This window comes from Urocitellus parryii, chromosome 2 (assembly GCF_045843805.1).
Source record: "Urocitellus parryii isolate mUroPar1 chromosome 2, mUroPar1.hap1, whole genome shotgun sequence".
NCBI classification, from domain to species: domain Eukaryota; kingdom Metazoa; phylum Chordata; class Mammalia; order Rodentia; family Sciuridae; genus Urocitellus; species Urocitellus parryii.
The window spans coordinates 217,004,674-217,017,308 of NC_135532.1; the positions used below are offsets into that span (position 1 = coordinate 217,004,674).

The 12,635-nt window shown below is 46.9% G+C and overlaps 1 protein-coding gene across 1 annotated transcript; it reads right to left on the reverse strand.

Moving 5' to 3' along the window:
• Nucleotides 1-4,528: 4,528 nt before the first annotated feature.
• On the reverse strand, nt 4,529-10,706 carry Smim34 (small integral membrane protein 34). Its single transcript, XM_026393577.2, has 2 exons — nt 10,610-10,706; nt 4,529-5,182 (listed from the first exon to the last, which is right to left on the reverse strand). Exons 1-2 carry the CDS (start codon nt 10,704-10,706, stop codon nt 4,797-4,799), a joined length of 483 nt encoding a protein of 160 aa, XP_026249362.2. The 3' UTR covers nt 4,529-4,796.
• Between the last annotated feature and the right edge of the window lie 1,929 nt (nt 10,707-12,635).

Sequence of the window (12,635 nt, forward strand, 5' to 3'; positions counted from 1 at the left end):
TGATGTCAAGACAAGAACATTTTTCCAATTTTGTGTAATGTGCCATCAAAAAGTGTCACTCTAATTGGGCTACTACCAGAAATGAGGGCAGATTGTCGCCCAGGCTCACCATGCACCACTATAAGCCCAGAGGAGGGCTCTAATATCTCGCCCATGGCACACCCCCATATCCACTCTCATGCAAGAGTACAGTGCAAGGGCAGGGTGGAGCTCAGTGGGAGAGGCACTGCCTGGCATATGCCAGCCCAATGTTGGATCCCCACACTGCAATCAATCAATAAAACCATGGCAAAGTGAAGCCAAGCACCTTTATTACGCAGGCAGCAAGAAGGGACAGCCTTGGATCCATGGCACGGGGTCCCCAGGGCTTGGGAAGGTGATCCAGGACAGGTGCAGTCTTGTGTGTGCATGGCCCGCCCTGCAGCCCAGCTGAGGGTTCCAAAGCACACTTCCCCTGGCTTTGAGCTGGTGGTCACGGAACTCACTGGGCTAAAGTGTTGTGGGATGTCTTGCTCTGCGGGGCTGGTATAAAGGGACTGGATCTCAGGCACCTCCTACAAACACACACCTCCACTCCTCCCAGTCCCCGTTCTACAAAGAGTTGGTTAAATCTCATCTTGGTGTCAATTTTACAGCCTCACCATGATTTTCTTTCTTCCCAAGAGTTTTGTTTCAGCTAAATTGAGCTGGCCTACCCTGGATTAAGGAAGGCATTTCTGTCTCTGGTACCTCAAATTGGCCTGCTGCTGCTATTCCACTGGTATCTGTCTGGACCCCTCACTGAATCTGTCTGATGATTTCCACTCACTCTGGCATCTAATTCCATGAGATCATAAGATTGTAGAAGATCAGGGCTGGGGGCCGTGGTGGCTGGACAGTCCCCGAGAAGAGATTGCTCAATGCGTTCTCTACCCTGCAGATCCCTAGGTGTGCTGGGCTGTATCAACGCTAGCAGATGTCAACTCTCTCAATTCTTTTAAAGATCTTTTTCCAAAATGTGATAATTACATCACACCAGAAAATCAAATAATCATACAATTGATCTGGCTCGGATTGCATTTAGAATAGATGGGGACACTCCAGTAAACTCGGTTTGGTTTGGCACAAGCCCTGATACTATCAGCTGCAGACCCCCAGAGGAAGTCATTCTGCATTGATTTTTAAATAATTTCCATTTCAGAGGAGGCATTTATCTGTCCTGATTCCCCAAATCTTGGGGAAAATTAACATGAGGACAAAGAAAAATTAGGGGCTGGGAATGTTGGGAGTCAGAGGCCTCTGCTCCTACCTCCACTGGGAAGGCGTTGCTCGCAGGTCTTCCCCACTCTCTATACTGAACACTCGTGTTGTGGCGCTCAGACCTTGCTGATCCTTCTGGGCACCATCCATCAGCGATGAAATGCCCTGACCCTTAGCATTTTTTAGACTTAAGGAATTGTGCACAAAATGTCCAAAATACAGTTGTACATCGCATAACAACGTTTCTATCAGCATGGACCACACACACAGCAGTGGTCCCATAAGATTCTAACGGAGCTGAAAAATTCCTACCGGCTAGTGATATTATAGCCCTTTCAACCTCATGGCACAGCACGTCGCCCACCTGTTTGTGGTGATGCTGGTGCAAACAAACCTCGTGTGTTCCCCGTTGTATAAAAATACAGCAATACAATTATGTACAGCATGTGATACTTGATACTGATAGTAAATGAGTCCGTGACAGGTTCATTTATTAAACGATACTTTTGTTGTTATTGTCGAGCACATTCTTCCTACTTGTTAAAAACAGCACTGTGTTATGCTGGCAGGACCCTTGTCCATCTATGCTCACTTTTCTCCTGTGTCAAGTGGTGACGTGGAATGGCTGGCCTGCACACCTGGGTTGGAGGGAACACACTCTATGAAGCTCAAGCAATGATGACATCACCTAATTTTGCATACCTCAGAAGATGTCCCTGTCATTGAGTGACACAACTGTACATGAAGTAGCTTCCTACTAGTAAGTTAAAGTGGAGCCTACGCAGACCAAGTTCCCATCCAAGAGCACATGTTCAGTGCAGGCTCGGACCAGCTCCCCAGAAAGTGGGTGGATTTGGATTGAGCAGCAGTGTTGTGGCCTGGGAAAACATCCTTGGATGTCATGTGACTGTATTCCGGCAAGAAGATGGTGGCTCTTGCCCAATAATGTTGGAGCCAGTCTCTGACTGCAGATCTACTATGACAGGACTTCCCTGGGGCTTCCAAGGAAGTTTATTAACAAGAGTCAGGAGCCAAGGGTTAAATGGGTCAGCATCTCACTGAGTGCTGTTTGAGAGGTCAAGTAACCAGAAATCGTACAAATGATCGTTTAACTAAAAGAGGAAGTATCAAAAGCTATCTGTTCCTTACAAATGCAAAACTGTCTATAAATACAAAAATCTTGGTGAAAGAAATGATTCTCTTCTCCTTTCAAATTCTTCTCCAAGGCCCCCATCATTCAGGAAACTGTATCCAAAGGTATCATTTAGGATATTTTTTGGTGGTGGAGAACAAAAAACCTGCCTCTAATAAACTTTAAAAGGGAATGTACTAGCCCACAGAGTGAAGAATTCCAGGGGTGAACCGAGGCTTTGAGCGTACTTGGTCAGGGCCCATCTGAGCCTGGTCTCCTCTCTATATTATTTTTTTTTACCATGAAGTTGGCTTTCCTTATGGCAAATGGAAGCAACTGTTTCAGGCTCCGATCTGCATTTAACCCAATGCAAAGCGAGGGAGGGTTTCTGGGTCCTAGAATCGCCATTAGCTTCCTCTGACCATGCTCATGGGTCAGCACACTTGGGTCTGTGTGTCCACCCTGGACTCAATCAGTGAGTCCAAGAGATGGAATGCGGGGACTGGACTGACCTGGGTTTCTCCTTGTGATACTTGAACTGGGGGTAGGTGCAGCTTTCCTAGAGGCCTGTGCATCCACAAATGCAAACAAGGGGCAACTGGTTGAGGAAGGCGAAGGTGCAGGCCCAGAGGCACCGGCAAGGGAGGACTGCCAATCATCTCTGGCTAGCCTTGAGTGCACTGCCACTCGGCCCTTCACTCCCGTCCTGATGCATTCTGCATCCTCCTCACTATGGGTCATGTTGTCTTGGTCCATCTGTTTTCTTCTGTTTTGTCCTCCTCTGTAGTGTCTCAAACACATGCATACTAACAAGTTAACACTTTCCAACATGTGGAAAGACAGTGGTGAGGACGATGAAAAACAGTAGAGAAGAAATATACACAAAAGTATATCTCACCCCCTCAATGCAAAAGCTTGAGGTTTAATTTTAACCTTTATGAGATTATAGGGATGACTGCAGGGCTACATTCTGCAAATAAAAAATATATTATATATAAAATATTTATTTGATCTGAAGAAAAATCAGAAAAATATATATATATATTTTTTTCTCTCTCTCCAGCTTTGGGACATCTCCAAAAGCCAAGCTGGATGATCTTCCTAGGACAGAATAGAGTTGTTCTCATTGACTACTGAAAGTCACTTAGAGAAATTCAGCTACAGCTCCCTAAATGAAGCACGATCTTATTTCTTGGAAAACTTTGTAAGTAAGGGATATTTGTAAAACATTCGAGTGAATCACATGATGCATAAAGTAACTAAACTCCAAGGTCTCTGCTCCATCTACCAGTGAAACCTGAATCTCATGGACTCTCACACCCTTGCTGTGAGGGTGGCCAGATGCTAGGCAGGCGGGCTTTCCTGTAGAACAAGCTCATACAGCCATGCAGAGACACTGACTGCCAGTGGATTAGTCATTTCCTGTTCCACAATGCACCCCCCCACTAGTACCCCCAGTCTACATCGCCATCACCACTATCTCTCAGACCCCCAACCTCCACCACCAACAACACCATCTCCATCACCCACAGCATCCACCGCCATCGGCATCAACCAGACACCAACATCAACCATGAACATCACCATCAACACCAGCCTTTACCACCACCACCAATGCCAACCACTACTAACACCACCACCATCAGACCATCTGTCTCCACTACAGTCACCACTGCCACTATGAGTCTTACGTTTTTATTCCCAGTTTGCCTTTCAAAATACCTTTCCAGGTCTCGTTAGATACACCTCATGGTCTCATTAGATCTCATGATTGGGTTGGCAGCTCTGGCCTCAGTCTCAATTTATCTGTGAATTAAGTTCCAGAGAGGTGAAGTGGTTTGTGCCTGGACACCAAAGTGATCTGTCTGATTCTAAAGTTAATGCTTTCTTCAATGTAACGCACTCTCCGTGAGACTGAAGAATTCCTAACCTCTGATGTGAACAGCTTTGGTCCTAAATTTAATGGAGTCAGTGTATTTAAAATGAATTGGCCCTTTGGGACCATCTATCTCAACTCCCATATATTCCAGGTGTGTAACTAATCACTCAAAGTTTATGTGACTCCACAGAAGGATAATCCTGCACATTTGTTCCAAATTCAGTCTTTTTCTAGTGACAAGAAACTATTGATTTGCATGTGCCCTGGAGTCTCCTGGATCCCTCTGGGAACACTGAAGCCCACGCCCTTCCTTGGAGCACAGAATTTGCTAGCAAAGGGGCAAATGGCCTTCTTCTGCCACTGCCTGTTCTCCAATCATCAGAAAGCCCGAGATGGACACAGGCTGTTGGCTTCCAGTCACAGAGCCATCATCCAGCAGGCTCAGCTCAGTGATGCCTTTCTTGGTCTCAAGAACAAGGGTGTGACCTCTCTGTTAAAGTTCCAGGTAAATCCAAAGTTGATCCCTTCAGTCTTCTGCCTTCTCTCTCAGTGGATTCCCTGGGTTCCAATTTGAGGTCCACTCTTTGCACACTTTGACCCTAGGCTGGCCTGGCCGGGCTGCAGGACATCTGTGTTGCTAAGGGTCAGCGAGGAGCATTTGGCCACCTTGCTCTCGAATGTTTTCTTTTTGAGTTCATACGTCAAATTTGAATAATAAATATCTTCAAAGGACCTATCATTCTTCTTGAGGATGTTGCTGGCTAACCGGAAGAAGATGATCACCCCATAGATGCCAATGATGGTGAGGATGTACCAGGCAGCACTTGTCCCCTCCGGCAGCCGCAGGAACCTGGTGGAGTTGGTGCCATTCCTCTCCTCCATGGGGTCACTCAGGAGAAAGCTGGCCTGGGTCTGGGGTGTCCTCGTGATCACTGAGAAACAAAGAGGTCCGGATGAGATGCAGCATCCTGGGCTGAGGCCCACCTGGCCAAGCCACACCAGTGAGAGTGCTACTGTGCCCTGCAGCTGCTGAAAGGGGTGTTCTCTACGACATGGACGGGAGCCCAGAAACATGTGCGTCCATAAAGTTTTAAAAATCAAGAGTTCTCAACACCAAGTTCTCGAATAGGAGACATGAGATCATTTCTACTGGTGCCCCCAAGAAGTGCAATAAAAATATCAGTAGGATTTCTTTGTGAATAGGTAAACTATTTGTATGGAAAAAGTAATTGTCAAAACTAACTAGGAAAAATCTGGGAGAAAAAAGTGATGAGTGAGTTAACCTAACCAGAAACTTAAAACTAGCCAGCCAGAAAGTATGACTTATGTGTATAAGATCATGGCCCAGCAGCGCGCTTTGCACGGTGCAAAGGGGAGGGATCCAATTCTCCCTGCAAAATCTCCCAGTGAGACTACCATAGCTAAAACAAGGTGTTGTTGATACATAAGCAAAAGACCAATGGAGCAGAGTGAAGGCACCCCCCACAGGCGAGGAACTGGTCTGAGGTAGATAATCAAGGAGAGTTTCTGATCAGGAGGGGGAAAAATGGGCTCTTCAATAAGTAGCATTGGTGCAATAAGCTTTGGACTCACATCTCTCATCATGGGTACCAGGACAGTCCAGATAAATCAAAGAATTTCACATAAAAAATGAAACAATGTAAAGTCTTAGGAAATAAGAAAACAAAAAACCACAACAGATTTTTTTTCCCCTTATCATCTCAGATTGGGATATCCTATCTAAATATAACCAGAAAATGCAGAAGAGAAAGAAAAAGTTAAATTCAACTACATTTAAATTTTTTTAAATTATTGCAAAACATAAACTAAAAGACAAATGACAAATCAGAGGAACGATGGAATTCATAGCACTAATTTTCTTATTGGTTCTCGGTTTGTAAGAAAAAGTCTGCAACCCTCTAGAAAAATGTGCAAAAGGGCGGACAAAGAGATCCTAGGGGAAAAGGAACCTTCAACACAATGAAAAGCTCCATATCATTCATCTACTAAAACTACAAGTTATTTTGTTACCGGTCAGGTTTGTAACTAGTGATATTTCAAAATCCACCGTGTGGATGGATACATTGTGGGACAATGAGGCCCCTGTGTAACCGCTGGTCTCAGCATAAAATCATGGAGTATGCAAGGCCCACCAAGGTCTACTGATATTCAAATGCATTTACCTTTGACCCAGCAATTCCACCTCTAGCCATTAATCCTAAAGGTGCTCTGGAACATGGCTGATAGAGCAGAGGAGGCAGCCCACTGTACCCAGGGGTTCTGCATCCGGGGATTCAGAGGGTCACAGATCAAAAATATTCAGAAAGAAAAAACTGCACCAGTACTGAGCATGTATGGACGTTAAAAAAAATTCTCTAAACAATACAATATGACAATGATTTATGTAGCATTCACATTGTATTAGGTATTATAATTAATTTAGAGAGGACTTAAATTGTACTCAAATATTATGCCGTTAAAGGATTTGAGCATATGCAGATTTTGGTGTCTGTTGGGGCTCTGGAAAATTCCCCCATGGAGAGAGAGCAATGACTAGATGCTTAACATAAATCACTGCAGCCTGGTTTGTGATGACTAATGAATGATTGGGAACAGCCAGATTAGTATCCACTGAGGAATGGTTAAATGCATTTTGGAAACTCCATGCAATGGAACCCTATACATTCATAAAAAGGAAGATTTTAGGTATTAAATATTGATAAGTAAAAAAAAAATAATAGGCTAAAGCCCATATAGTAAGCAATCAAGAAGGGAGGGGATGCATATTTTTATTTGCCCGCAGTTTATGTGCTGTGTGTTTGCTTTCTGTTGCTGTAACAGATACCTGAGATAAGCAAAGTCGATGAAGGAGAAAGATTAGTTTTAGCTCACAGCTTCAGAGGTTTCCAGTCCATGGTCTCTTGGCTCCACTGTTTTGGGGCCTGTGGCAAGCCACCACATCATGGTGGGGACGTGTGGAAGAGGAGGCTGCTCACAGCAAAGACAGACAGGAAAGGCAGGACCCCAAAATCTCCTTTAGGGTTCACCCCCAATGACCCAAAGTCCTTCTGCAAGCCTGCACTTCCTAAATATTCCACACTCCCCAATAGTACCACAGGCTGGCGACCAGGACTCTGGGGGTCCCTTACCTAAACCACAGCAGTACAGAGTATCTCATGGAGAAAACTCCAGAAGCCGGTACCTGTGGTTGCCTCCGGGGAAGAGAACTAACTGGAGGAAGAAGATGTACTTTTCACTGTCTGCTCTTCTGTACAGTCTGTACCATGTCCATTTATTTAAAAAAATAAATAAATCTAAAAACGAAAAAGTACAAGTGGGTGCTTTTCTGGTCTCCTTGGTAAAGTACCCCTGGGAAAAGACATCATGTGCCCTTGTCAGATGGGAAGATTAAGATCTCAATTGCTGTTTAATTCAAAACTGGGTTCTCTACTTGGGGAGCCAGTAAACAAAGGAGAACAATGAGAACCACAGAAATCACACATGATCCTTGGCTCCCTGGCTCAGACCCCAATTCTTGCCCTCCACGAACACAGACATATTCAGAAATGTCATAGACTAAATCTCGACCTCTTGGGAGACCGAAGATGCTCCATAAGTGCCTCCTAATTGGTATCTGTTTGTTGCTCATTCATTTTTCTAACGCAAGACTCAGATATCAGTATTTTTAGGTATAGCTAGTTGTCGGCATGTGTCCATTTTCTACACAAAAGAAACTCATTATATTAATGATTGCAATATAATGAACGTGACCTTTTTCTTGTAAAAAGCCAGGAGGCATCTCAGGGGATGAACACATCCTGTAGAAGAGCTGTATTATTTTGCATTTGTAATTTAAGGAATTAGGAAGCAGTTCTGGAGCTGCCAGCCTTGCATTGTAACGGGACACTCACCTTCTCACGCGGTCCTGCCCTTGACTCTCCCGGAGGTGAGTTCAAATGGCCGCCGTGGGAAGCCAGCAGAAAGGCAGTCCTCCCTGCTAACCATCAAAGTCCCCCGGGTGGGCAGTGCGGGTTCCTGGGCAGGGAGTAGCATGGGGGCCCAGGAGGCAGGGCAGTACTGCAGGAAATGAGCAAGGGCGTAGATTTTCTCTCTTTTCAATTAACCGAGGTTCCTGTCCGTCTGTCTTCTGTTGGCCCAGAAGGAAAAGCTCTTCCTGGCTTTGACTCATCAAAGAGGTCTAAGTCAGGATAATTTTCAAAAACTACCACAGAGGTCCTAGGAAGTCCCCGGAACTTTCAGGGCCCGTGGAGGCCTGCGGTGACAGGGAGCTGTCCTTGAGACTGGCTTGCCGCTCAGAGCCAGGGTGTCCCCTGAACCTCCCTGTCTGCACTGGCTGTAGGTGTGGCCTGTGGCCTCATCACAGGCAGGAAACTCCAGGGCCCAGTCACCAGCTTTCTCTTGGACAGTCACCCAGTGGGAGGAAGCAGGCCCAGGGGACACGCTGAGGGGACAGAGGGCAGTGGGTTCATGGGCCAGACTGAGAGGTCGCTGTCCTCTTCCTAGACCCCATAGTCACAGGCCATGTTGGATTTGGGGTAGACTTGACTGGAAAGTGCTAGAACAGGAGTCCAGGGCGGAAGTTCCCAGGAAAGGGGGAGGTGACCTCAGAAGGTGCAGTTGCAATGCAGCCATGGTGTCAGCCCCCTGTCCCCGAATCCTCACTCGAGGACCGTGCCCTGACATAGCTGTGAGATTGTTGATTTTCTAAGATGTTATTTGATTAAATGAAAATTTAATCATCTTAAAGGTAATCCAAATGTCTATCAACTATAAACAGATAAATAAAATGTGGCATTTCCAACGCTATTATTCAGCAATTAAAAAGGGGCAGGTACTAACGCACGCTACAAAGTGAACATACCTTGGCCACATGGGGAAAGAAGCTGATCAGGAAGGACCACATGTTATGTGATGCCATTTATATATGAAATGTCCAGAACTGTCAAATCTACGCAGCAGAAAACACATCCGTGGCTGCTTGGGGTATAGGGTTTAGGGGGTAATAACAACGGGGAACAGTATTTCTTTTGAGAGCTATGAAACTTCTAAAATTGTGATACTAGTTGCACAATTTTCATTATACTAAACACTTTTCAATCTTTATTTTAAATGGGTGAATATTACAGTATGTGAATTGTTATCTCAATAAAACTGTTAAAAGTTATCATATAGTTACACAGTAGAATACTATGCAATTGTGGAAAAGAGTGGGACGCTGTTTGTGCACTGATGAGTAAAGACCTCCAGGGTAGATGGTTAAAAGAATAAGAGCAGAGAGGGATGTTGCCCTGTATGTTCAACACATGGAGAGAAAAGCACATATACCTAATTTTGCTTGTGTGGGCATTGAAAAACCATGGAGAGAAAGCCCAAGAAATGAAGTTCAGAGTTACCTGGGGGCGGAGAGAACAGTAGACAGACAGCAGGGGTGGGAGACAGTTCTCACTGTATATTCTTTATGCTTCAAAGAATTTTAAATGTGCTTGTGCATGCAAGCTCATGTGTGTGTGTGTGTGTGTGTGTGTGTGTGTGTGTGTGTGTGTGTCCTATTCAATAGCAAATACACCCATTAACCAGATGTAAACTTTTCTTTCGCCTCCTGCTGTCTCTTGCTCCGGTTGGACCATGTCATTCCTGCTGTGCCCTGGGAACAGGGACTTCTGACACTGCCAATGTGAGGTGGAAGGTTCAGAGCCCTGTGGCCCCGGATAATAAGGGGAAGATGGCAGTGACCAGGCTGGGGGGTCAGGGGTCTCCCCCTGGCTGTGCCCTTGCTGTGTGACGCTGGGCCAGTCCCCACCTCTGTAAGCCACAGTTTCATAGAGTGGAGCCTCAGCAGGATCCCACGTCCTCCTGAGGAAGGCCTGGGGCTGTCCTGTGGAAAAGGCCACTCCCTGAGTAGGTGTCTGAATCCACAGGTGGCGTGGGGTAAGGAGGGGGCATCCGAGCCTGGTGTGCAAGAGATGGAGGTGGAGAGAGTGTCATGGGTGGGTTTTGGCTTTCGGCTCAGGAGAAGGTTTTTGTGGGAAGTGGGGAGTGGGGAGTTCCAGAAAAATGAGGACCCACTGGGAAAGCGGCCTCTGTGAAGCCACCGCTGGGCTGCGAGTCCTCCCAGCCCACACCGCGGGGACCACCAACATTAAGGAATGTCCCGTGTCAGGCACTGCCCAGCTGTCTAACGGGCACCTTCTAGAATCCTGTGAAGCAGGGGTATTATCTCTGCTTAAAGAGGGGACCCGCAGGCTCAGGGAGGTGACTGGCCTAGTGTCACATACCTTATAGATGCCAGAGGCGGGTTTCCTGACACCAAAGTCCTCCTTCCACCTCCCGAATGTCACCTTCCAGACAGACCCAGAGCTTCGCATTGTGGCCCTGCAGGCTGAACTGTGGACCGTCTCTGGGGGTCATGCTGATACTGGTCTTGGAGACCAGCATCGGTCCTCCTCCTCCCGCCCCGTGTTGAAGAATAGACACTGCGAGACATTGCATCAAGTGTAGAAAGAAAGTTTCATTTAAGAAAGGGACAGAAACGCACTTCTCCAGAGAAAGTGGGCTCCGAGCTGGATGCCCATGGGAGTGGGCATGTCTTGCTCTTTTGTAGACCCCCAGAATCTCACCACTTCCTCTTTCTTCTCTGTGTGTGCGCCCAAGGGCAGGAAGGCATGGCTGTGTTGGAAAGTGCTGTCCCTGATCCCAGGAGGTCAGCTGTTAGCAACCCAGGCCCTCATCCTCTCAACCCCCACATCCATTAGCTACATGCACTGCCAGGCCTTCCGCATTTCCTGACCCCTCAGGCCAGATGGGCTGCAGGCAGATGGCTTTGGGGCAAAGAAAGCGTGTGGGGAGTCGGTACAGTGGGCTCATTTGCTCCTCCTAGCCTCGTGAACCCACCATCTTCTATTCGTTCCCTTACAATACGCAGGACCTGAGATCTCTCCCTGTCAGCCAAAACTAACTTATGAGGTTAAAAGTCCGGACAACGGACAGCCTTCGGGTGAGGGTGACGGTATGGGGGACTCAGCCCTGGTGAAGTTCTGCACAGGATCAACCCTCAGAGCTGCTGTCTGTGCCGTGAGCACTTTCCTGTACCCATTTACGCTTTGGTGTGAACCTCTTCCCGCTGTCTGGAAAGCCCTGATTGTCGGTCCACAAGCTTAAGGTCCATAAGGAAAATGCAAATGTATTTTCAACTGGGACTTTCCATCTGGACAGAGCCACATGGTACCGTCTGATGAAGAGTGTCGGGGTCTGGGTGGGGGTGAAGATTCCAAATCATGGTCAGTGCAGGGGCTGGGCAGCCACCTGCTTCTCAGGCAGCATGGGTGACCCCAACTCCTTGTCCTTCACCAATGCTTACATAACAGTGAGTGGAGCCACCTGTACCCCCAGGGGGGCCAAGAATTTTCTTCTGACCTGTGTAGGCCTCCCTAGGCCTCTGGCTCAACACACTGAGGCAGACAGTGAGCTAAACATAATCAAGCAGAGACACTCACCAGGAAATACTTGTCTGATTGCTGTTCTGGGAGAGAGAATTCCAGTGTCCCTTGTACTTTTGACATCAGAGACCAAATTCTCCCACAGGGCCTGGGGTTTTTTCCCTTCCCCTGTCTGTCGAAGATCCAGCCCCCTTACAAAATGCTTAAATTGGGAGTGAAGGTGGCAGTGATGTGGATTTGACTCTCCAAAAATTTTTAAAAAGAAAAGAAACAAGTGCTTTTGCATTTTTGGGTGTTGGAACTGAATTTTTTTTTTAAGTTAACCAGTAAGTCCTCATATGTACCCTGACCTTTCTCAGGAGAATGTCATGGGAGGCAGGACCCACCAGCCAGCCCCAGCGTCCCTCTGTGCACCACCCTCAGGGAGGAAAAAGACAGTGAAGGAGCCCTGTGGATTGCAACCAAGACGCTTCCCTACCCTCCTCCTCCAGAAAAAGGACTCCTGAAGGTTCCAGATGTTTCTGCCTGGGGTGGGGGTAGAATCTTCCAGAAGACGTTTTAGGACATGCTTTGCAGATTCCTAAGATCTTTAGTTGATATGTGACTTTTGCCTGTCCTTCCAACGCCACCCTTCTCTTCTCCAGCCTTTAGGGACACTGAATGTCACTGTTCATCACTGGCAAGGGCACAGGAAGGCCTAGGGTCTTTAGTACTGGAAGACCCACTGGCAGGCTGGCTTTCCACTGATTCTGTGGGACTCTGGTCAAGTCACTTCAGCTGTATAAAAAGGTGACAAGCTGTGACATGAATGATTCCACAGAGTCAACAGGGCAAACGCCATCACACCTCGCTTCTTCTCCTAGTTAATTACTTGCATTGCCACCTGCCCGGTGGCAGAACCTCCTGTGCTTCCCTCCCTCTTAGGGCC

Bases quoted from the DNA above. Each gene is read 5' to 3' on its own strand.
- Smim34 (XM_026393577.2), bottom strand. From the start codon at position 10,706: ATGCTGGTCTCCAAGACCAGTATCAGCATGACCCCCAGAGACGGTCCA. The intron at 5,183-10,609 runs GTGACATTCGGG...TTTGTTTCTCAG, and splicing joins GCTCTGGGTCTGTCTGGAAG to TGATCACGAGGACACCCCAG.